Raw genomic sequence first — 26570 nt, forward strand, 5'->3', positions numbered from 1 at the left:
GCACTGTATATTTAAAACCAGGTCTGGCCAGTTATTTCATCCGAGATCCAATGCTCTTCTAAAAAACTCTTACCTGGAAACAGAGACACACCTCCGACTGGTACCTTCTTTTTCGAACTTGATGGCGATGGTTCTGGGGAAAAAAAAAAAATACACACTCCAGACCAGTACGATTCTATGGCATGCAAGAGAGAAATCCTTAAAAAAAAACAACAGGTCTAAGTAATAACAATGAATGTCGGAATTTATGCTCCCTGTTTGGAAACTAAATGGATATAAAACCCCCTCCCCTAACCCCCCTCCTTTGTTTTCTGTACCCCCCTATACCCCTGCTTTCATCTACCTATAAACAAGCTGTTATATATTTACATATAACCACGTTTGCTGTGAGAGGGGCCAGTAATACACTGCAATGTAAAAAAATACACACGTTTAGCTCAAATTTGTTAATTTAAAAAAAAAAAAAAAAAGAGAAGGGGCCATTAATACTCCCATCACAACAAAACAACTAGATTGAGCCCCTGAACAGCCACTAGATGCCGAACATAATAAAGGCTCAGCAATGCAAGTGTAGATAGGTTGTAAGAGCCTATAGCCCCCTGGGACCATCTGTGTGTATTTTCAAGAATCAGGCGGAAGTCTCCCCCACTCCCCCCTGTAATTGCTATCTACCACGAATTTATATGATTACCCTGGTCCCCTAGAGATGGCTCCCACCTCAGAAATAGAATCGGCCAAAAATGCTCACGTACACTACATTTTTACTTGGTAAAGTATACAAATTTAAGTTGAAAAAAAAAACAAACAACTAGATTGCAAATGAATTCCATACATGTTCATTTTAGTTTAACAATAGCCATGTTCTATTGATTGCTACTCAGCAGCTAAGAATATTATGTGGAGAGATGTGTATCATATAATACAAACAATCCATTTGGGGGAGAAAAAAAAATACTTTTTGCAATAGGTTTCTTTAGCACGCTACACTTATTCTTACCTGAATTAATTACAGGACTTGGTTCTTTTTGTCTATGTTCTTCATTTTGAACGTCTGCAAAAAGTCCCTAGGCAGAAATCAAAAGTAGATGAGAAACTGAGTTACATTTGTAAAAAGATTATACACCATAAGCCTTCAAGGGCTTTAAATACCTATATGAGAATGAAAGCTGAAAGGGTCAGTTTACATTATAAACTGAAATGCTGGGTGATTTCCTTCTCACAACAATTTGCATATTGAAAACTTAAGAACATACCACTGTAGTAACTTTGTTACTGTAAGTATCACAAAAAGTTATATAGGGAGTAAATTTACTCTGCACATACCTTTGCGGGTGAAGTACTGACTACATCTGCTCCCCGCATACCTTCGCATTGATTTAGAAAAACATAATTTTGTTTCTGTTACTACGGTCAGACTATATAACGTATAGAAGAAAATATCTCACAAAAATCCCACAAGAGAGGTTGACATTTCAATAAACCTTTATCTTCCATTTAACCACAGGGTGGGTGCAAAAATCAGCCCATAGATCAGACAATGGAGGCGGCTATTCCTCCCATATACACATTAAATATTATGCATACCTCTTCGTCGTCATCAAAAAGACCCATTCCTCCACTGAAAAGGCCGCCTTTGCTTCCAAAAGGTGAGAAATCTTCATCTGTCAGTTTGGGTGGTTTAAAGATATCATCTTCATCTTGAACAAGAAATGAAAGAAAACAAAAACAGATTTTAAAAAAAACCTGGATTACTTTCCTTGCGTTTTGTGTTTGAAAAAACAATGTTTTCAGAAAGTATAGTTCAGTATAGAAGGAACAATCAGGACAAGATGTGCAGTGTTATTTTGCCTTAACCCAGGGGTTCTCAACTCCAGCCCTCAAGACCCCCCCCCCCCTCCCGCCACCCCCCCCCGCCCCCGCAACCTCTCAGGTCTTCAGGCTATCCCAGCTTCAGTACAAGTGGCTCAATCAGAGGCTCAGTCGAAGACCTGAAAACCTGACCTGTTGGTGGGGGGCATGAGGATTGCAGTTGAGCACGCTTGCCTTAACCCAGGGGGGCGCACTCACGCTTACAGAGGCCCTGCGCTCTTCCTCAAAGCATTTCAATTAAATGCCGAGGAGCGCGAGGCCTCTGTAACTCACTTAGCTGGTCTCTGGCACTGCGCCCTCTTGGCAACGTGGCAGCAACACACGCCGCCACGTTGCCAGAGAACAGGTATGGGGGGTAGGGAGGACGCGCAGACAAAAGTTTGCGCACCCCTGCCTTAACCCATTGCGTGCCCCATGATGTTCCCTGTACGTCATGAGGCCGACACTCTAGGGAGCCATTTGACATACAGAGAACATTGCTTTATTATTTCATGTTTTCTAGGGGACATAGTGTTCACTGCTCCATCAGAGCAGTCAACGCGATTGGAACAGCGTAGTCTCCCCTGTCTTGGCACCGGAGAGATTAATGAAGGAGGATTAATAAATATGTTCACTCTCCTACCATCTGAAGGATCTTTATTCGCTTCTCGCTTCTCTTTTTTTGTTTTGACCTCCAATGATGATTTAGCTGGAAAACAAAAACATTAAGCCGGTTTAGCAAAGAACCTTCCAGTTCGAATCTTTTATTCCAGCACATTAGACTGCAGACACTAGAGCAGGGGTGGCCAAACAGGTCAGGTTTTCAGGATAACCCTGCTTCAGCACAGGTCGCTCAATTAGTGGCTCAATTTTCACCTGAGTCACCTGTGCTGAAGCAGAAATATCCTTAATACCCGACCTGTTGGTGGCCCTTGAAGACTGTAGTTGGCCACTTCTGCAATAGAGAAAGACAGGGATCCCACTTTCTTATAGGGACAAGTACAGGTACTCAGAAAAACAGGTACTTGGGATTCATTTATATTAAATTGCTTTCTGTCATTTAAAGCAAACTTTAGTAGCATAAAAAAGTTAAAGAAAAAAAAAAGGGGGGGGCGTCCCCCCCCCCCACTGGTCACATATAACATCTGAGTTGCGGAAAGACTACTCCCAAAATACTCAGAATTGCCAAATATCAAAAAAGGAAACCATTTAGACAAACTTATTTCTTAGATGCTTAATAAAAACTCATACCACTATACAATATGCATCTCATTATTACCCTATGGCAAAAACTGTAATCAGAGAATACCAACTAAAATGACCAGCCGTGTACTAGTACTATACTTGCATGTAAAGAATGGTTTCCCTGAAGAAGTAGAATTAATCTACAAAACGCGAAGGACGTTTGAGGCATTGTAATTCAGCTTATTTTGTCCCCTCAACACTTATTGGCCCATTGGTAGCCTGCGGTGTCTAAACTGAGTCAGCGCTGGAGGGTCACTTAACAGCAGTAAAATTCAAGGAGGTCAGCGGCCCCGCGACTAGGCACCAGAGCCAAGGCATTCATTGAGGGACTTCGTATCCCCTAGCTGGGAGTGTGGGACTGTTTGCTGCTATCTTTGCCTCTGCCGGAATCTTTTGCCATCTGAACGCCAAGGAGGCATATTGATCAGAGGGAAGTCGACATCATCCCGTGGGAGGTCTCCAGGACACTGACGGAGTCGTGACCCAGAGACAACCAATTCTACTCAGCTTGAAGCATAGGACGACGGCAGTTTTTCAACAAGTGGCGGAACAGTAGCCTACAGAAAGGTAACATGTACCCTGAACATGCCCTGCATTTCTAAATCTGTTTCCTTGTTTGTGCATATATCACCATTATTTATTATTTAGTGTGTGTGTGTGTGTGTGTGTGTACACACACATATACATATATCTCTGAATACTCTTCACTTAAATGTGTGTATCACATTTATACAATTGATGCAGCGTTCTACACTTTTTCAATCTACTATACTTACATGCCTGATTGGTCTCTTGCTTTGTTGGAATATCCCCTTGTATCCGTGCAGCCAGCTCATCAGCAAAAGATGTTGGTCTGGTCTTCATCTACAGGCAAACAAGGTGTCAAGAATACTCAATTCTGGATCCTAAAGAAGGTAATTTTGCATCGAGCTTACATGTTATTAGAATGACTATGTAGAAAGGCAATAGTCATTTGAAACTGTTGTCCATACTGACTAAGGCCTGGGTCCCGCTGCTTCCGACGGCCCGTGCGGCCGCGCTACTTACCATCTGATGGTATCCTCCCGAGCCGGTCCCAGTCCCCCCTCGCTGCACAGCTCACTACACGCTGTGACGCGTCAGCCGCCAGGGGATTCAAGAGAATTGTAATCCCAAGCGGCGACGCGTCACGTGGTGTGGCTGTGAGCCAATGAGGAGGGGAGGAGGGGAGGGCTTCGGAGAGGGGGATGGGAGGACTTCGGGGAATGCTTCGGGAAGCGGGGAAAGCAGCTGCAGCACCAAGGGAGCCCCCCTGATCCCTCCCACAGACTCTCTCCTCAGGGAGGCTTCGGGGAGCGGGGAGGCGGGGGAGGGAACCCCCTGACACACAGTGATGGCCCCGCCCCCTGACGTCATTGCCGCGCCCACCCGACCCGTTTTGCCCACGCCCCCCGCTCCAGCTCCCTACAGACCGCAGATAGCGGTCTAGTGCCTCTCCACACGCCGCCTGTCTGCAGTGCGGGCGCGTGGTCTGAGGCAGCGGGGCCTTAGGCTTAAGCAATTACCTACTAAGGAAGAATTACAATCATAACATGTTAGGCCATATTTACTAAGCATTGCTATTGGATCAGACCCCTTTTGTCTTGAACAACATCATAACGTCGCATACAAGAGTATTGGCCACAACGGACCAGTAGGAGACACCCGCAGAGGTAATGACAAGAGACTTGCGTTTGGAGAAATAAATGTAGGCTTTTATTCAGTCAAAGTTAATCAATAAAAAAAAAATACGTCTTTTGCTCAGCCAAAAGTTCAACACCATAAATATAGCTTTTTCTCAGTTAAAGTTCAGCAGTATAATAGGGTAACAGATATCAGACCCAGTAACCATCTGCAGTCCAGAACAGCAACAGTGCTGGACTGCAGGCTGAATGTTTTAAAGGTTTCTGCCCAGGTGGCTCATTAGTGCTCCTGCCACTTCTAGGCAGTGAACTATTTGCTGCCAAAACAGTGCTAGGCTTTTGCGTAGAGGGTTGAACCTGCTAAAGGGCCATAATTACTAAGCAGTGATACTCCAAAAGAAACCTCCTTGCAGTGGAAGACGCCTTAAAATCCCTTCATTTTAATGGATTATATTTACTATACTGTGCTGGAAGATATCTTATGGCGTAACCTTGCCTAATAAAAATGACCCTTTGGGTTGCTACATAATGCTGTGTTTCACACACAAGTTTGAGCATGCCAATACAGCCACGACATTTGAAATTATTTATAATTAGGGTGCCGACATACAGTGGCAATTTCAGTACCCTCTTATGAAGGAACACAATTTTTCATGGTTCAAAAAATATATATTGGTACATTTCTTACCCACAATCCACTGTCACTAATACATTTGAGCCACGGGTGCCATTTTACACTCATGTCTTGTTGCTTTAAAAAGTCAACATATATACTTCCCTTGACCAGACACCAAACAGGACTTCACTGTTTTAAAACAATAGTTTGAATTTGTTTCAATGACCTTTTGTTTACTTTGCACGTACACCTAGGTCAGGGCTGGCAAACTCCTGTCCTCAAGGGCCACCAACAGGTTAGGTTTTCAGGATATCCCTGCTCAGCTCAGTTGTTGACTGAACCAGATTGAGCAACTGTGCTGAAGCAGGGATATCCTTAAAATCTGACCTGTTTGTGGCCCCAGAGGACTGGAGTTGGCCACTCCTGACCTAGGTTTTAAACATAATATGAGACTGTTTGGACAGCAGATAAACACCAATCTTTTACTTTCTTTTTTCATCTTCTCTCGTCTAGATGGTCACTTTTGACTCTAGTTTATGCCCATCACACCTCCATCTCTATATTTCTTGCCCTCTTGTATACACTGGGCCTCTGTTAGCAGGTAGTCATTCTTTGGCTAACTCATGGAAAGTAACAATCTAACTAAATGCTAAATAAAACAGAGGGAAGGACAGCCAAGTGTTTTCAGAAAGTGCACTGTTTAGACAAGGTCCAAATCAATGGTGGGTAACAAGGCAGCACTGGACAGTATGTGGCCCGGGAGTTTTCACTTACAGCTCTCAGGCCCACAACTGCTGTATTGTCTCTCAGCTGGAGTCCCCGGAACCTGTAACACGACACAGGCCTTTTTGTCACGTGACCTCCCTTTGCAATTCGCAAAAAGATCACGCTGGGTCAGAGAGCAATTATGGGTATATATACCCGCAAAACTAGAATTCCTCTAGGTTTTAATGATCTAGTTGAAATCATTCCTTTTATAAGATCCTAATTTAGTGGAATGAAGACAGGGTATTTGGATATATTATTCTGGTATGCCATTTATATATGTTTTATATTTAAGCAGCATTCACGTTACATAGTAGATAAGGTTGAAAAAGAGACATGTCCATTTAGCTCAACCTATGTAAAATGTAGACAACATATACTTATCCTATATTTGTATTTACACTTTATTGATCCAGAGGAAGGCAAACAAAAAGCCCAAGTGAAATAGCATCCAATGATGTCTCTATAGCAACCATTTAGGAAGCTACAGCACTTCCTCTTTTGAAAGAGGCAACCATATTGCGTGCCCTGGGAAGCAGGATCTTCGGCGATCGATCACAGGAGAACGGATCGATTGCCAGCTTAGATAATCGTATTACAGTAAAGGCAAAAAACTGCTGCATTATTAAAATGAAACAAAAAAAGTCAGGTATGAGGAAATGCCCCTTTAAGCAAGTATAGGTCAACTTACATGGGTCAGTTCTGGGACTTTTTGAAAGAACGTGATTTTTAATGCATCATTTTTTTGTATTGAAAATAAAAGGTTTAATAAATATGTAATGGATAAGAGAGTTGAATTTACTTTAATATGAAACATAGCACTATGGATTTTTTCTTATTTTTTTATACATGTATGGATCATTCATTATATGTGAAAATTATATATATTCTGTCTGTATATTTATCTTATACATGTCAGAGATAGGAAGAATTAATCTTTCATTCTCAGTGAACTGTGCCATGCAAGGTTTTTTATGGTTTTATTAATGACACCTGTGATTTGCCGACTGGGCTCTAAGTGCCCATTAGTGGTTTAAGGCACGTTCTATATAGTGCCGTGCGCGCGGAATTTTAGTTGGCTGACGTCAGCCAGCCTTTCTATACAAGGGCTGCGCGCCCGCACGGCAGGGAGAGGGGAGCCGACAGACAGCGGCGAAGATGAGGAAATTCATCTTTTCGCGCCGCTGCCTGCGCTCAATGCATGTATCTGCATGCATGCGTATGTATCTGCATGCATGCGTATGTATCTGCACGCATGCGTATGTATCTGCACGCATGCGTATGTATCTGCACCCATGCGTATGTATCTGCACCCATGCGTATGTATCTGCACCCATGCGTATGTATCTGCACCCATGCGTATGTATCTGCACCCATGCGTATGTATCTGCACCCATGCGTATGTATCTGCACCCATGCGTATGTATCTGCATGCATGTGTATCCCTGTTCACAAATGTGCCTCTAATCCAGCAGTGTGGTGGTTAACTGCTGGTAGCAAATTAACTAACACCACCTGCCTGATTACAGGTGGTAGAAAAAGCCTGCCTTTGAGACAGGAAGTGACTCCTTAGCTCACGTGTGAGCTGAACTTTGGAGACAGAGCAGAGGTTCTTGAGTCTCCCAGGAGAGACTGACCAAGAGGACACAGATCTCTGGAGCTGACCATGTCTTGATCTCTGCCAGAAGACACAGCAGAGCTGCTTCCAAGACACAGGGGAAACTTCTAAACCTGAATGCTGACAACCCCTGAAGAAAAGGTAGCAACCAGGGACAGAGAAGATTTTCCCTCCAAACCACAAGGAACAGATAAGACTTTTATTACAAGACTTTTTATATCTGTTCATATCATGCTATGTGTTAGGGGCTGGGAGACATGCTTAACTAAGGGAGTTGTGAATTGCATAGTATTTCACTAGAACCACTCCCAAGTGAATAGAAGCTTTGTTTCCCACTTGTTTGGATGGTTTCCTGATGTTAAGGAAAAGGCACAATAAAGCCTCGTTAAAATTTCACCTTATAAAGTCTCCAATTGTGTACCTCTGTGAACGTCCGTCTACAGTATGCATGTGCATGTATATGTATATGTATGCATGTGTATGTATATGTATGCATGTGTATGTATATGTATGCATGTGTATGTATATGTATGCATGTGTATATGTATGTATGCATGTGTATATGTATGTATGCATGCGTATGTATGCATGTGTATGTATATGTATGCATGTGTATGTATATGTATGCATGCATGCGTATGTGTATGTATATGTATATGTATGCATGCATGCGTATGTATATGTATGCATGTATATGTATGCATGTATATGTATATATGCATGCGTATGTATATGTATGCATGCATGTGTATGTATATGTATGCATGTGTATGTATATGTATGCATGCATGTGTATGTATATGTATGCATGTTTATGTATGTATGTATGCATGCATGTGTTTACACAAATTTAATAAATATATTATTTCTACCAATGTTTTTTTTTAATAAATAATAAAACACACACACACATACAGTATTCTAAACACTGTATACATACAAAAAGCATGCGGCACGTGCACGCACGTTCGCATAGGCACGCACGCAGTATATAACAGCCCTAAGAATCAACCAACTGATGAACGGATTAAGGTGACACGTGTTGTGGTAGTTTGATCAGTGCGTTACAGTGACTGAATAACAGTCTATTGTTATAGCGAATCACTCCATTTACTGGGAGCTGCACGAACCCTGTGGGAACCAGAGTATTTGTCTTCTGCTTATAATAGAGGAATCCCATTCCCTGCTGCCCCCTAGCTGGAGGTCACAATATTTTGTGCTTACTACGTGTTACTTGAATTATAAGTATGGATATTTCTTGTAATATTAGTAAAGAATTCTATTTACTGACTCCTCTGCTGCCCTTTTCTTGTTGTTTCACAGGACCTCCCTTTCCAATCCCCAAAACATCACCCTGGGTCAGGCATGCAGAAGGCAGTATAGACGCGGCGAGGGGCAAGGCTGAAGGCCATTAAGGGAAATGTACATGCATATCATTTTGCCAACCACTGGTATAGTTTGTTGAGGTCAAGATCCAACTCGGAGCATCTAGCATCGCAATAATCACTATATTGATAGTGCGATACAGATAGGAGAAGTCATGTTTGAGGGCTGAAAATCATGCCTTACCAATTTGTCGTTTTCCTCGTCTTCCTCTTTGTCTGAATCAAACAGGTCAGAGCCGCTATCCTCGTCTTCATCACTCAATGCAGTGTGCTGGGGAGGGGAAAAGTATAATCAGCAAGGAATAAAAAAAATTAAAAATGCATCAGTAAAATATAGGATGACATTTTAAAAGGATTTTGATCTTAAACTCCATTTGATTTGTCCTGCGTTACAACTTTCCTCTGTTTAAGAGCTTAGTCCTTAGTTAAGTGTTCAATTGTGGCTTATCTTAAAAAAATAATCTTATGTTCACTCCAAGCAGCTCCGGTGCTAAATGTATATTACGTAAGGGCAAGAAGAATAAGGCTGTCAAAGCCTATTCATCAACATGTTTTAAGCTCCTGAGAGCGGGTACTTCAAAATAGTGTATTGGGAGACATACAGAATCAAAAGTGGGCTTCACAGCATATTGAATTTGGCTCGGCGATTGTTCCTCTTTCATGGTATGGAAGCCTCTGAGCTTCCTTCATTTGGCTTTCCAGCATATTGAACAGGGACTCGGAGTATAACAAAGAACAGACATGGGAAGCAGGGTATCATGAGCAGCTCAGTTTACTAGATATAGCACACAAAGGCCCAGAATCACTATGCCGTTGTTAGCACCGCGTTAAAAAGGCTAGTTAATGCACATTAATCATAACGCAGTATTCACAAAAGCAAATAAAGTGACATTATCGGCTGTTAGTCTAGACGGCGTGAAAATCAGCTCATTCCAGCCCAAATGATTTCCCTCTCATATTAACCAAGCTCCCGTTACGATAACCCCATCAAATAACACTACAAAATACAGGTCATACCCAACTCTGACATTACTCTCCCAGCCTACCCTGAAATCAAGCTTTTGCTGGAGAGGACGAGACAGGGAGAAGGATGGAGGGGGACAGGGAGAAGGATGGAGGGGGACAGGGAGAAGGATGGAGGGGGACAGAGAGAAGGATGGAGGGGGACAGAGAGAAGGATGGAGGGGGACAGAGAGAAGGATGGAGGGGGACAGAGAGAAGGATGGAGGGGGACAGAGAGAAGGATGGAGGGGGACAGAGAGAAGGATGGAGGGGGACAGAGAGAAGGATGGAGGGGGACAGAGAGAAGGATGGAGGGGGACAGAGAGAAGGATGGAGGGGGACAGGGAGAAGGATGGAGGGGGACAGGGAGAAGGATGGAGGGGGACAGGGAGAAGGATGGAGGGGGACAGAGAGAAGGATGGAGGGGGACAGAGAGAAGGATGGAGGGGGACAGGGAGAAGGATGGAGGGGGACAGATTTACATGCGACCCACATGGTGAAATAACGGTGAACAAACCTTTAAAAATCTGAGAATTATGCAAATAAAAACAAATATGTAAAAAAGGTATTCACATATGCATATTTTCAGGTATTAGTGGAGAATACATTCATCTTTTGGAGGTTTATAACTAAATAGACCCGATACTATATTGGTCTCTCGTGTAAAAGCCCTATTCCAGTTTCTAGCTGCGAGTGACGCCAAGACTTAAATAGCCGCTATTCGCAGGTATCGCAGCGTTATCCCAAAGTAACGTTACATCGTGATGAAGAGCTTAATTACGGATGTTATTTTTGCATTTGATCACCTTAGTGAAAAAGGTGTTAACTCAAGGAAAACAATACGCATTGCTGTTTTAGTGAACGTAATGGTATTTACCCTTATTTAATGGTGCTTAGTGAAACTAGGATAAACTAGGTGCTCTGTTTTTCAGGCACTTAAAAAAGGTGCACTCTCTCATAGGACCAGTGTGTGCTAATACCAGTGAAATTTTTAAGGAGTTACATTTGGGTGATTACATTTTTTTTTTTTTAACCAAATAAAAAAATTTTTTAATGTTCTTAAAATTTGTTTAAAAAGATGGTGAGCCGAGACTTGGGAGGAGTTTGATTTCCTCTTGCTGCTCCCTTCGGTCTGATGTCACTGTGTGACAAGAGTTTCCACAGCCAGTCCCACAAATGCTTTGGTTCTCCGATAAGGACAGAGTGGGCTAGGAGAACACTTGATTGACAAACAGCCACATTCAGATCTCCATAAGAAATTAAATTTGTAATTCATTTTAGGAGAATCAAAATATGTCAAATCTTTTCTCTAATCATGAGAGATTTGTTAAAGGAAGTCAGATTGCTAGTGTACAAACTTGTTTTTTTGGCATGGATTGCACGGGTAACACTGTGCCAGGAAGGAAGAGGAACCAAATAGTATGCAATTGCATGATGAGAGCCACACTAAACACAGTTCACAGAGTTAACAGTTCACTGCATTGCTTCACATTCCGCTCCAATCTAATGAAGAGTGAAGTAGATGGCAAGATTTTGGGAAACTTCAAAAGTTGTGTTTCTTTATTTAACCAAGTGAATATGAACACAGAGGTGAAATCCAACCCAGGTGCACAGGGAATCCAAGAGATCTAAAATATTCAGCACTTGTTCTAGATGTCGATTTTAAATCAGCCATTAGGAAATTGACCTAAACAACTATAATAAATTAGAAGGTTCACAGCGACATCCGAGACATTCACGTTAATAAAATTCTTGTTCCGTTGGTCATTGAAGTGATTTAGGGGCAGAATATCCAGTAGACAACACATTAAGAAACGCTCCCTTACCAATTTCTTTTCCTCAGAATTGTTGCCCAAATCATCTTCTGATTCCTAGAATGGAAAAAAGGTGATATCCTGAAGTGTTCTATATATAAGTTGCCGGACCGTTACGCATTACTGTATGTGTACAAAACAGAACAAAAGTTATTTGGATTATTTTTTTTTGCCTGATCACCATGAAGAAACTTTAGTTTGATTAGTCCAATCATATGAGATTAGCTCCTATTAATGAAATCAATTTTCTGACATTTTGCAGTGAGATATTCTTGACTGCAAATGAAGAGACATTACAGTTTGTAAAAAGAGCTATCCCTCCTAGGACCAAAGTGGACTAATGACAGAGGCATGTTTAAATGGTTATCGATACCGTTTGCGAGGGAGTTGATTTTCTTTTATGTTAGGTCACTGATATCTACAAGACTGACTGCCTCTGATAAGGACAAGATTGATTAAGGATAGAGGAAGTTCTTCAGAGGCCCTGAATCCCCCCCCCCCCAAAAAAAAAAAATCAAAGGCAACAAATGTTTGCTTTAGGTATGGTTACATCTGTTTAAGGAAACCAGTCAGATTATAAATATTTTGTAAATAATTTAACAAAGTATTTTCTTTACCATTAACCCTGTCCTCATTAGAGAGTACAAATAAGGGGTAGAGAGAGAATGGGCTATGGCTAGGAAAACTCTTGTTTAACACAATGACATCACAGAGAGGGGAGCAGCCAGAGGAAATCAAACTCCTCCATGTCTCAGCTCACGAAGGTTACAAACCAAATGCAAAGAGCCATGTAAAACTACTCCGAAGTGTCAGATCTGGGTAAAAGGTGCACCAATCAACCAGTTGCAACCCTTTATAACATGTCACTGACATTTGTTCACTTTAGTCCTAGGAGGGACTGCACCTTTATGCAGCTGGAAAGCTTAATTTCTTAATAAATGTAAAAAACAAAACAAAAAAAAACCGACAATTGGGAAACTTTCTTACCTCTTCATCTTTTTCTTCTTCCTCTTCACTGTCAATTATGCTGCCCCGGTCATTATCGACAGACCCTTCTGTTTCAACAGCAACGGAGAGGTTTGTGTAAGAAATATCCCCACATATAAAAGTCATACTCCAAAATTCACTATCCCTTTCTGAAAAGAATCCAGTTGTAGGGGATGAACCCTGGGATTTAGGAAATGGATGCTCAAAGTCCATGCTCTGATACATTTCTTTGTCATCTCTCTCTGGGGGAGATTCACAAAGCGAAGATGCGGGGTACCGTTCAGCGTTAACCATCATTGAAGTCCATGGCAGTTAACACTAGATCGGGGTGTAATATCTGCCATTACGCTCAGTGAACCCGTCCTCTGTTTTCTATCCTCTTGATCACAATGCCCATTTTTAAACACTACATATGGCTGGACTAGTGCATTCTAAAGTGCAAGATTAGGTGAGACATGGTTTTGATGACGTCATTATGTTGACATCGACGAGTGAGACCGCCCAACCAGGAAGTCACCAAGATGCATGGTTGTATTGCGAGGTTTACTTACCATTGCAGACTGATTTACTAGCAGCTATACCACTTACCTTTTTAATTTAGGCCTAAATCCACACATTGATATCCACTCATTTACCTATTTGTATGGATGCATCAATATATGTAGGTGTTACATGAGATAATCAATATATATGAATGGTCTTATCTTTCTTTGAGTACCACCTGAATGAATATATTCAGTCATCTCTTATGTGTACCCATAGGATACAGTGTCTCCTAATATTATTGCAGGGCACATTACTATTTGGCATGTAAACCTGGTATGTAGATTTACCTACTTCCCTTACCCAACAAATGTTTATCCCAGGCTCTGTATACAATCAAGTACAGTATAAACACTGCCTACTGGGTGCTATCCATAGACCTATGTGACTAATCTGGGTTTAACATAGGTGCATCACTGTACATATAGTTACATTGACTTCCTACTTACCTTCCCACATGGGATGCCCTACATATCTATTATCCTGAGGTGATCGGGTATTTGCAGACCCTCTGTACCATCAGAGGTATTCAGCTCATTGTAGTTGTACTAGCCGGACACTTGGGCAGCCTCACTTATGGGTATTTGTATTGTTTATATTTACACTGTATATAATATCACTTGCATAGTCTAGATCATATATTACAATTGTATTATTTTTCATAAAATGTATTAGTGGAGTGTATACTCGGGTTCCCTGAGGGGTGGCCATATGGCTGCACTATTGTTGCCTTTAGGATATTGGAATCCTTAGACTTATTAAGTGTCTCCATTTATATGTACATTGAGTGCAGTTATAAGGATCTGGTGTGACACTTGTCACGCATTGTAGTTTGTGAGACACGGTTTAAGCTAATACCACTGCAGCTCTAAAGACCATATTTCCTGAAACTTTAAGTAATGAATAGTGTTTTCCCACTTGAGATGCCATTTCAATAAAAATAACTCACACGTAGTCATCAGGGGATTTGTGACAAGCTAATTTTGAAGTAATCCACGGTTGTATTGTTTACAGGACAAAAGAAAAGGAAATGTCATTACATCTCACAATGGGTTCATCCAGCAAACTAAAGTCATGATGCATGTAACACCATTATGGATTACTTCAACTGTGTTCTAGCAGGCAAGATAAAAACAGAAATGTACGTATAAAAGTCAAGATCAATAGGTTTTGAGTTTGTTGATTAACTGGTAATTGAAAATGTATACAGAAACTGCAATTCTTTATGTGGAGGTAAACTACGTAACTTTTTAATATACTGCAAAAGCTGCTCAAGTCAAAAGGAAGTTGTACTTTTAATCCGTTTACATTAGGATTGGGCAATACAAGATGTATATGGTTAAATATCTGTTCAATAATAACTAAAAACTGTACAAGACACCTTTAACTGTTCAAATTAGTTATTTTTACATTTTCATGTAAACAATTTGGAAGTTTTGTTTTTAACATTAAAAGTATGTGGTGTTTTTATTATTACATTTCTAAATTATGAAAGCAACCTAAACTCCTCATATCCCTGATCATGTAGGGGAGGAAGGGATAAAAATGGATCCTTGGGAAAGGAGGGGGCGACGCTATCCCTGGGCTGGGAGGAAAGGAGGGGGCGACGCTATCCCTGGGATGGGAGGAAAGGAGGGGGCGACGCTATCCCTGGGCTGGGAGGAAAGGTGGGGGCGACGCTATCCCTGGGCTAGGAGGAAAGGAGGGGGCGACGCTATCCCTGGGCTGGGAGGAAAGGAGGGGGCAACGCTATCCCTGGGCTGGGAGGAAAGGAGGGGGCGACGCTATCCCTGGGCTAGGAGGAAAGGAGGGGGCCACGCTATCCCTGGGCTAGGAGGAAAGGAGGGGGCGACGCTATCCCTGGGCTGGGAGGAAAGGTGGGGGCGACGCTATCCCTGGGCTGGGAGGAAAGGTGGGGGCGACGCTATCCCTGGGCTGGGAGGAAAGGAGGGGGCGACGTTATCCCTGGGCTGGGAGGAAAGGAGGGGGCGACGTTATCCCTGGGCTGGGAGGAAAGGAGGGGGCGACGCTATCCCTGGGCTGGGAGGAAAGGAGGGGGCCACGCTATCCCTGGGCTGGGAGGAAAGGAGGGGGCCACGCTATCCCTGGGCTGGGAGGAAAGGAGGGGGCGACGCTATCCCTGGGCTGGGAGGAAAGGAGGGGGCGACGCTATCCCTGGGCTGGGAGGAAAGGTGGGGGCGACGCTATCCCTGGGCTGGGAGGAAAGGAGGGGGCGACGCTATCCCTGGGATGGGAGGAAAGGAGGGGGCCACGCTATCCCTGGGCTGGGAGGAAAGGTGGGGGCGACGCTATCCCTGGGCTGGGAGGAAAGGAGGGGGCCACGCTATCCCTGGGCTGGGAGGAAAGGAGGGGGCGACGCAATCCCTGGGCTAGGAGGAAAGGTGGGGGCGACGCTATCCCTGGGCTGGGAGGAAAGGTGGGGGCGACGCTATCCCTGGGCTGGGAGGAAAGGTGGGGGCGACGCTATCCCTGGGCTGGGAGGAAAGGAGGGGGCGACGCTATCCCTGGGCTGGGAGGAAAGGAGGGGGCGACGTTATCCCTGGGCTGGGAGGAAAGGAGGGGGCGACGCTATCCCTGGGCTGGGAGGAAAGGAGGGGGCGACGTTATCCCTGGGCTGGGAGGAAAGGAGGGGCGACGCTATCCCTGGGCTGGGAGGAAAGGAGGGGGCGACGTTATCCCTGGGCTGGGAGGAAAGGAGGGGGCGACGCTATCCCTGGGCTGGGAGGAAAGGAGGGGGCGACGTTATCCCTGGGCTGGGAGGAAAGGAGGGGCGACGCTATCCCTGGGCTGGGAGGAAAGGAGGGGGCGACGCTATCCCTGGGCTGGGAGGAAAGGAGGGGGCGACGCTATCCCTGGGCTGGGAGGAAAGGAGGGGGCGACGCTATCCTTGCGCTGGGAGGAAAGGAGGGGGCGACGCTATCCCTGGGCTGGGAGGAAAGGAGGGGGCGACGCTATCCCTGGGCTGGGAGGAAAGGAGGGGGCGACGCTATCCTTGCGCTGGGAGGAAAGGAGGGGTGTCGTAATTCTATGTAGATTGCCAAGATTGAAGGTGCAGAGTTTTCAGTTGCCATCAGAATAAATAATCCACTGCAACTTTGACTTGTGTGATGATGGCCATAAAGAAGGAAAGAAAAGCATGTTGCAAGTCTTACTGACAGACAAGACACAAAAGCAGCACTGTCAGAGCAACCTCCCTAGGGCATCAATGGTGAAGATTCACTAAGCTTCAACATGGGTTCTCACACAGTGATCCATTTAAGTCAATGGCAAGAGCCAATATAGGATTAGTGAATCCCAACCATTGATACAATATATATATAAAAAAAAATGTCTATCTACTTATAGTATCATCATATTACTGGTATATTGTCCAACACAGTTGTTTGAAATACCTTCACTGGACAGATCTCCTAGTCCCACATCCTCTTGCTGCATGAAGAGTTCAGAGCCGATTAAGTAAGGCAAAGGTCTGTCAATGTAAAGATCCTGAAACAAAAACAGGTAACTGATCTCAGTTTTGTCTAAATCTAAAAATAAAAAATAAATATTTTAATAAAGTGGATAGTTAATTTGTTCTTTTAAGATCGTTCTTAGTATAACAAGTCTTATCCTAAACCACCATTACATTGCTTAATCATATCCACATTTTTCATTTTGAACTATCGTAGCTTCCATTTAATAGGATTTTGCAAAATACGCTACAGTACAACGTTTAGGAAATGGGGATAAACCACTAAAAAAACCTCGGAGACGGACTGGAAAAGAAAAACAAACATTTAGAACTTTAATTGTGCCAAACTAGCAAAAAAAATTATTAATGTCTGAAGATACATTACGAAGGAACAAACATGAAAGGCTACTGCCCAATGACTTCAGACCAGTATCTCTTTCGGAGAAGCTTTGGTAAAGCAAGTTGTTGACGTGAAGGTACCAACAGTTTTGTTACAGATCAGCTCAGAAAGACAAGGGGCACAAATGTGACCCGTTTCTACATCTGTCCTCTTTGGGGAATACATGGGGTCCACGCTTATCCGACGGAACACATCCTGCAAACCGCCGTCTGATAATGGACCGTCGGATTGCGGGTCCATGTTTATCCGCGGCGGTGAGCGTTGAATAAGCGGTTCCGATGTCGGATAATGCTTCCAGTGGACTGCATTATGCGGCGTCGGATAAGGCATTCAACAGAAAGCGGGCCGTCGGATACCGAGGACCGCCTGTAACTGCTAAACAGAACTGTATGATGCAGCAAAGAGGAAAGATTAAGGCTCAATGGCACAATAGGCAGTAAGCAGAAATATGCAATGATTGCTTCTTCAAGGAATGCATGCAATATTGGGAAATAATTGCGAAATGGAATTGTATGATGCACCAGTACTTCCTAGAAAGCAATCACTACATACTTATATTTACTTGCTATTGTGCCTTTGGCCCCTAAATTTGAAAAGCAACTATGTATACGCAAATTATATGAATGAATGTTAAAACTGCATACAAATGTTCAATACTGACTAAAGATCAACGGTTAAAGCAACAGTCTTGCGTGATCGCAATTTTTTCTCTCGCTTTTTCCTTTTTTACTTTAAGAGAAAAATTGGATGCTTTGTTTGCGAAACAAGCATTTTGGATTAATTGTCCGGCAACTTAAAATGGAGCTCTCTCCAGAGCAGTCTAAAGGTTACCATGGTAACATCAGAAGCTAGAGATCAAGAAAATCATGAAAAGAAAAAAAAAAAAAGACAGACATGCTTGGTGGGCAAGATATTAACATTATAGGAGTTAAACTCATATAGGCTTCTGGAGGGAGGATTGCTGCTTTAAATCAATTAGCTCCTAGAAAAAGAATTCTGATTCACTCAACATATGTTCCAATTCACGAATTACATATACATTACGAAGTAACAGCAGCGGGGCAGCATGATCTTACATCGCTTATTTACCTTTGGCTCTAGAATAAGTTCTACTCGTTCATTTAGTTCCTCTTCTTCTGAGTCTGAATTTCCTGCCTTAATATCCAGTTGCTCAAATGCAGTTTCAAGCACTTGCAATCCATAGCGGACAGCCTCTTGTACTTTTGGAATCAACTCAGCTTCTTTTTGTTCCCGTGTTTTCTCCTTAAAGACAAAAAAAAATAAAAATAAAGTAATTTGGCATTACTATGTTGGGTGTGAACAAATCCAAAAATCGGTGCTGACAAGATCCCAAGCCCATAATCCAGCGGCAATAAAATCCACACTCAGATGACCTGAGAGGTCGCCACTATCTTTAAATGTCCTGCACGGGACATCTGAGCGGAGATCGGGATCGGTACTGCGACATGTCAAGTGGCGAGGTGTTCTTGAGGGGAGTTGTTCGGTGGCAGGGTGTCAGTGGAGGTATAATCGCAGCCAAACATCCCATTCCGCTAGGAGAGGGCAGTCAGCAAAGTAATTTTATATCTTTATATGACGGATTGGCAAAAATGTTAGGTACCCATTTCTACTCGGATTTAAAAATTGGTTGTGGATAATTCAAGCACTGTCAATAGTATCCAAATGAAATCAAATGATTTCACTCTGTATGTAATCATCTTGACATAATGAAAGATTTGTCATACCTGTTCAAGCTTGTCTCCTGGATCGGATTTGACAACATGCTCTTCAACTTCTTCATCGTATACTCTCTGACAAAAGTAAAAACACTTAAATCAGACACCTCAATATTGCCAGAGGGAGCTAGGTGTAAAGATGGTGTTAAAGCGAGAAGAAAAAAAACACACAAAGGGAGCCCAGAGCTACTTCCAATATGACAAAAATACAGAGATAGATAGGATAGATATCTATCACGAGTGAGCACATTCACATCTCTTAGGCAGGTCTACAACCCTGCGTTTCACCATTATCCCCAGCATACAGTGCTTCCACTGCAGCAAGGGATTCTGGGAAGTGACATGCAAATGAGCACACTATGTCACCTTTTGTCTGAAAAACCATTGTAACATGGAGCCCATAGAAACTAATGCTCGCTGTTAACCCAGCTTTAAAGCACAGCATGGGAATCAGATGCAAAGCCAGAGAAACCATTCACAGACCTGTTTCAACCTTAATGGTTATCATCAGTGTTAAGTTGGTTGTACTGCTGTCTTTGCATTTTCAAGACTGTAGGGTTTACCATCACATAACTTAAAACAATTCTGAAGGGGAGGTGGTGTGGTGTCTGGGGTTCACTTTGCTTTCCTCTGGATCAATATCCTATAAATATAGCCTATGTATCTAGATAGATATAGATATCTTTTTCTCCCTCCCACTTTAAAGCACTTACATTTTCAATGAACTGAGTATTAGATAACATGAGAAAATCATTGAAGACATTGTGCAGTCGGCAATCTGTGGCTTTTGCTTCACGAATCAGTCCATCCAACCGTTTCTCGATCTCGTGCGTCCTTGATATGGTCTGCTGAGAGAATTCTCGAAGGAAATTCAGGAGCTAATACAGAACAGAAAGAGATGGCTGGTTTGTGTGTGATAAACAGTGTACATGCATACCCCGCATTAACGTACACAATGGGACCAGAGCATGTACTGTATGTAAAGTGAAAATGTACTTAAAGTGAAGAACTCCCTTTTCCCCACTTGTCGATGCATGTACTGTACGGCAATCGTCATATACGTGCATAACTGATGTAAATAATGCATTTGTAACAGGCTCTATAGTTTCCCCGCTTGCGCACAGCTTCGGTACAGGTAGGGAGCCGGAATTGCTGTTCAGGACGTGCTGACAGGCGCATGTGTGAGCTGCGGTTTGCCTATTAGGCGATATGTCCTTACTCGCGAGTGTACTTAAAGTGAGTGTCCTTAAACCGGGGTATGCCTGTATACTGTATAGACCAAGACTCTTGACAAAAGGCAGAGGCGTCAAGTATCTCTAAGCATTCAGCCTATTTTTTTGTATTTATATTGGGTATATATTTATTATGGTCTTGTAATGTTACTTTTGTACTTGTATTTTATCCTTTAGAATCACAACGACATGTTTGCAATTTCCTAAATACTGGTGTCCTCCTCATTCCTTCTATACAATTTGTTTGGGGAATGTTCCCTATATTTACTTGCAACTAATGTATGACGAGCACACACAGTAAAAAAACAGAAATGTAATATAAAAAAAAACAACAACATTGGTCAATGTTTCTGAATAAGGTCTCTCTTGCATTCCCCATCCCACTGTTAGTGCGTGCTGGTCATGTTATTGCATGTGTTCAGGTTTCAACATAGTTCATATCTGCTGTCTAATTTTATGTTTCTATTTGACCCTCCATTTTCCACTCTATTGTAAATCACACCATATTTTATCCTTGCCTACCTTTCATATTTAGGATAACCTTGTGTCTATTGCAATCAGTTCTAAATTCCCTTACTATATTATTCTTTACTACCTCTGCTGGGAGGCAATTCCATGAATCTACCACCATTTCAGTGAAGTACTTCCTTTTATTTTCCAAACCTCCCACCCGCTAGCTTCAGTACATGACCTCTTGTTCTAGCACTTCTCTTTATTCTGTCTTTTGTAACCTGGCACTGATTTGCCTTTATTGCACCTTTTTTTTTAAATTACGTTTGTCCCAAGAAAAACAATAAAAGATATTAGTGCAAATTCCTGCTTAACACCCAGTGACATTGGATAAAAGGGAGCAGCCAGACGAAATCAAACCTGTTCCAGGTGTCAGCTCACTGGTGTTTACAAACTAACTTAAACTTAAGTAAAAATACTTATAGGTGCCACATTTGGGTAAAAAAGGCATTGATTGATTAACGGGTTACAGCCGAGTAAACATGTTACTGCCACCAGTAACATTTTGGTCATGGAGGAATTGCCATCTTACATTAGGTGCAGTGGGCCTAGCTTATAAAACCAATACTGCAAATATCAGGGAATGCTTCAATTATCGAGATCCAATATTTGTATTGATAAATTCCTCAAGTTTGTCTGCTCAATTACTTTAAAATATTATTAAGTGTAAATACATTGGATTGCATGGGGGCAGTTTAACAACTTTGCTGCCAGACAACACATTAGGGGTCCTACTGGCAGTGGAGGGTCAAGTATATCTTTGGCTGATGGAAAGGGGTTAATAATACCCCCCCCCCTTCCTGTGAATATTAACCCCATCAGTGTCAGAGGAAACAGAAAATACATTGCTTTGCAATGCTAGGAGTCATCGAGAAGGGTCAAGGCCACATTTAATCCAAGTATTTGTTTACCCGGCAGATGGCTCTATAACCATTTCCCTCTCCCTTATTTAGCTGGCAATGACTCTCATACCCTCCAACTGTACCGGTTGTATAGGTCCTGTAACTATTCAATTCACCGTACCTTTTATATAGGGTGACCATACGTCCCAGTATCACAACAATGTTCTCAAAATCGTTTAAATGTCCCGGTTTTTAGCTTTATCCAGTTTGGACCTCACTTAAAACTCTTTAAAAACCCAAGTATTTTTTTTTTTCCTTTCATTTTTTAATATAGGATTTGTAGTTGAGGGTCTCCGGAGTTGAACCCCGTTAATTTCATCTAACAGGGACCCCCTGCTTCCAGAGATACTTACCCCCAAAGGTTTATATTAATAAATGACACCATTATTTTGCTACACAAGAGTTTGTTAGGAAACTGAAATAAATCAATAATACAACAAATGGGGACGCTATTAGACAAGTACCATTTTAATATTTAGTTTCAAGTGATGAAATTTGTTTTATAAATATATTTTTTTCTAATGCGTCAAGGTTTTTACTTTGGAAAATCTAGTCACTGTACTTTTTTTTTAACCTATTTCTACCAGTGGTTCAAGTTCAGAACCTTGAGCTAATCAAAGCTAGGAGAGACTTCTCTGATAATGATCACCTTGGTTATAGGCATTTAATGCCACTTCTACTGTGAGGTGTATAATTTTATTGGTAATATGAGAATATATCTGCATATGGTAAATTGCATGTGTTACAGAGCCTCCTTAGGGGGGTTACTTACTTGGACTCTCAATCATGAACCCCCATTTTCTCCCAAATGATAGGACTCAAACAGTTCTGTTTGGGGGGTAAGGTATAGACTTATATATTAGGATAAATCATTTATGGACTGTGGCATCTACCTACATTTAATAGGGCAGCAGATGTAAATAGTTACAATCTCGTCAGTGTCAATGTGTTGCAGATCACTGTAACACTGCATGGGTTAAGCACACGTCACGTGTCCACCCGCCCCCATATCACATCCCAAGGGGGTCTCCTCACCCCGGCATCTGCCCCCAGCGACCAGCTCTGGCTGCTCTTCCCGATCTCCTCCAACGACCACGACCTCTCCCACACCGGTTCCTCTGCCGTCGGCCCGTTCATGGGTGAAACCAGAGGTGGAGGTTTTCCGGGAAACCGGGGCCGTCCCTTTCCGAGTGTCCGGAAAAATAAAAACCGTCGGCGGCTTCCACAGGTACGCCGGTGGGGAGATAGTGACGTCGCGGTATGACGTCACGCTCCGGCGAGGAAAGCGCACTAGAACATCACCGATACTATCTACTTAGTCTGTCACCGACGCCATACTGGAACCAGCGTCAGGTGACCCCTGTCATGTGACCGAAGTGGTGTCAGAGCACGTGATCAAGTTTCACAAGCTGCTGTTGTCAGAAAGGGCGGGAAAGGCTCCTCCTCTGTGTTGCTTCCCGGCCAGGGAGTGTGGTCCTTGCTGTGAGATAGAAATATGTATGTGGGGTTTATGCGCCCCCCTGTGCTTCGAATACCATCAATTATAACCATTTTCATCGTCTTCAGTCTTTCCTCATTTACCATTTGGACCTTCAGTGCCACAGAGTTTTAAAAGGATCAAAAATGGCTCAACATTTATTTTATCAAATAAAGATACCACTTGTGCTATATACACTGTAAGGTGGAGGAGGGGGTTTATCACTTTTTTGTACTCACCATAACGTGTTTTTTTTGTTTGTTTAATCAAGAATCCCGAAAACTCACATACCTGGGTCCTTGCTAATGCAGCATTGATGACTAAATGTACATGTTCTGGGTCCCTCTGGCAGAAAAGGGGTAATCATGTGTTCTTACAATATATATTAAGCACTCAGGTCAGTATGGCCACTGAAGCAATACAAATTCACTCATCAAGTGATCAGCATTATCCAATTAAAATGTAATTTGTGGTCTGCGAACACCAGATCATATTCACTGTATTTCAGTCCTTGCCAGCAATTTTTTATAGAAGTGGGTTGGCAGTGCTGCAGTATTTTTTTTAATTGGAATTGCTACAGTAGCAATCTATCAATGGTTTCCAGAAACCAAATTATAACCATGTTTGACCATGAGCAAGTGTTTCCAGGAATAGGTCTCAGATTCTTCTAAAACAAAAAATGGAAAACAGCAAACTCCATTGTGCAGTGTTTATATTAAAAAACAAAACAAAGAAAACATGCTTCAAATATACTCGTGTAACGGGTATTCCCCCACCCAATCGTATATAGTGTGTAGGTGAGGAGAACCTAATGTTACCTGGTGTGGTGCGTTACCTGTTAGGCTCCCAGGAGGGCTGAGCTTCCGCCACAGGGAACCTGGGGCAAGTATAATATGAGTAACCCTGTACATACATACCCCGGTTTAAGGACACTCACTTTAAGTACACTCGCGAGTAAGGACATATCGCCCAATAGGCAAACCGCAGCTCACGCATGCGACTGTCAGCACGTCCTGAACAGCAATACCAGCTCCCTACCTGTACCGAAGCTGTGCGCAAGCGGGGAGACTATAGAGCCTGTTACAAATGCGTTATTTACATCAGTTATGCACGCATATGATGATTGCAGTACAGTACATGCATCGATAAGTGGAAAAAAGGTAGTGCTTCACTTTAAGTACATTTTCGCTTTACATACATGCTCCGGTCCCATTGCGTACGTTAATGCAGGGTATGCCTGTACTCGGTGCAGCGCCTCCACCTGCGATGGCTCCCACCAGAGGGGGAGTGGTTCCTCGCAGGACAATATATTAATACACATACACTCAGCATGTATAACAACCAATGCCTTTACTATGATAATGCAGGGTGGCAATAACACATAACATGTACACTTATACTCTAACGGTATAACCTTAGCGGCTCACCCACTCATTAGGAGTAAGTCTCCGTCCCCTCACCGCGTGCCCCACACACCGTGTCCATGTATAGCAATGTGTTGGTATAGGCTCGGTCCTCTACTCGCTAGTGTCCCTAAAGAGTTTAGCCTAAGGAGGGATCAGCGCCTGATGACCGGTGTTGGTGCACTTGTTGTTATAGTACCTTCCGGTCACGGCGGTGACCGGTACCTCTTCGAAAAGGATCAGACGGATCGCGGTCTGCCTCCTGGGTCTCAATGTCCAGCCGTCTGGTCCCAGACGACTCGCCAGCAAACCTGCTCCTCACACTTGTCCCTTTGTCCCTAGCTGGTAATACAGTGAAGGGTGATTCTCGCTACTACTATAGGTCGTCCCTGCAGCACAGCAACCTTCTGTGACTTCAGGGAACGCTCCTAGGGGCCTACGGGGTAGCCTGTCCTATGCAGGTGGGTCACTGACCCCCTGCACCCACACTACCTCTCCCTTCAACCCCTGGATCCCCTCTCACTAACTCCTACCTAATACTCACAGCAACCCACTACACTCACTGTACCTGCAGCAACACACTGCAACCAACGCACTGCAACCTGCTTGGTACCTGCAGCAAATGGCTGCACACACACTGGTACCTGCAGCTACACTGCACACACACTATGCCTTCTTGTCAGCACTGACAGCCGTGACACTGACAAGGCTGCACCTCACACGCACCTAAGGGCAGGGTCCCTAACCTAGGGGCCTTCGCTATGAACTTACCCACTAACCTAGTGGGGAGTGAGGCCTACCTTGGCCTGGGGTGTCTGGGGCCTAGTACAGCAGAGCACTGCTCTCTGTACATTCCTTCCCCAATCACTTCCTGGATCCAACACCCTGAAGACAAAACCCTGTCTGCACACAACATTGTATCTTCTTTGCTGCAGGAGAAGCTGCCAGCTCTATTGGCTGTCTGGCTGCCTGTGACCAGGGTGAAAGTGCAGTCCCCAGAGGCTGCTGGGAATTGTAGTTCTTGGTACAGCTCTTTCCTATGGGGACCGCGTGCGCGATCTTTACTGCGCCTGTGCGCAGCTGTAATGGCCGCCGCTACGCTTAACTGCGTCTGCGCAACCTCCCAGAGCTCCTTCACACTTGTAATGGCCACCGCTTCCCTTGCCAACCTCAGCGCATTGCGTGAACCTCGCGCCAACCACAACATGGCCGCCGCGGCTATCTGCGCATGCGCATCCCTTCGTGCATGCGCGAGCATCAGGACCCTGACGGCGCCGGCCCAGATGGCGGCGCCAACAGGGAGAAGTCGCCTTCCCCCACTGCCACAGGGGTAAGGCAGGGGGCAAAGGAAGATCAGGGGAACCGGGGGTGACCCCCTTACACCCGCATACACAATTATTATTATTGTTTATTTGTAAAGCGCCAACATATTCCACAGAGTGGTAAAATGGGGGTACAGAGATTTGATAATTAAACAGCTGCATACAAATAATGACAAACAAATATAAAGAGATAATAAGGGCCCTGCTTGTGAGAGCTTACTCTCTAGAGGAAATGAGTGACGATGTAGAAACAAAAGGTAAAGTGACTGCTTATTGTGGGATGGCGCATGGTTGGAGTATGGTCCAGCCAAACAGCTGATCCCATTAAGGTTTGAGGTTGGGGATGTTTCATAGCATGGAGATTGGTGCCGCTGCACAGCTGGTCTCAATGGGGTTGGATGTTAGAGGTATGCCAGAAAAGGTGAGTTTTCAGGGAGTTTTTAAATGTGAAAGCTTGGGGTAGAGTCTGATGGTACGTGGTAGGGAATTTCAGACAGAGGGGGCAGCACAGGAGAAGTGTTATAGGTGGGAGTGAGAGGTGATAATAAGACGGAAGAAAAGGCGAATTTTGTGAGCAGAGTAGAGAGGGTGTTTTAGGGATATATTTGGGGATGAGGGCTGAGATGTAAGGT

General features: G+C 43.4%; 1 protein-coding gene across 5 annotated transcripts in view; it reads right to left on the reverse strand.

Moving 5' to 3' along the window:
• The window catches only part of WASHC2C (WASH complex subunit 2C), a 51216-nt gene extending 28102 nt beyond the window's left edge, over window positions 1–23114 (reverse strand). For 2 of the 5 annotated variants that reach the window (XM_075611033.1, XM_075611034.1), the window contains exons 1-13: window positions 22772–23114; window positions 19806–19970; window positions 19102–19167; window positions 18446–18619; window positions 16898–16991; window positions 12942–13009; window positions 11967–12011; window positions 9323–9409; window positions 3870–3957; window positions 2492–2557; window positions 1585–1697; window positions 998–1064; window positions 74–133 (exon numbers count right to left, since the gene is read on the reverse strand). In XM_075611033.1, the coding sequence (XP_075467148.1) occupies window positions 74–133; window positions 998–1064; window positions 1585–1697; window positions 2492–2557; window positions 3870–3957; window positions 9323–9409; window positions 11967–12011; window positions 12942–13009; window positions 16898–16991; window positions 18446–18619; window positions 19102–19167; window positions 19806–19970; window positions 22772–22873 (1195 nt within the window). In that variant the 5' untranslated portion in view covers window positions 22874–23114. The remainder of the gene's footprint in view (window positions 1–73; window positions 134–997; window positions 1065–1584; window positions 1698–2491; window positions 2558–3869; window positions 3958–9322; window positions 9410–11966; window positions 12012–12941; window positions 13010–16897; window positions 16992–18445; window positions 18620–19101; window positions 19168–19805; window positions 19971–22771) is intronic. The other 3 variants (XM_075611036.1, XM_075611032.1, XM_075611035.1) reach the window with 2 other exon arrangements.
• Window positions 23115–26570: the final 3456 nt, after the last annotated feature.

This window comes from Ascaphus truei, chromosome 8 (genome assembly GCF_040206685.1).
Source record: "Ascaphus truei isolate aAscTru1 chromosome 8, aAscTru1.hap1, whole genome shotgun sequence".
Classification (NCBI taxonomy): Eukaryota; Metazoa; Chordata; class Amphibia; order Anura; family Ascaphidae; genus Ascaphus; species Ascaphus truei.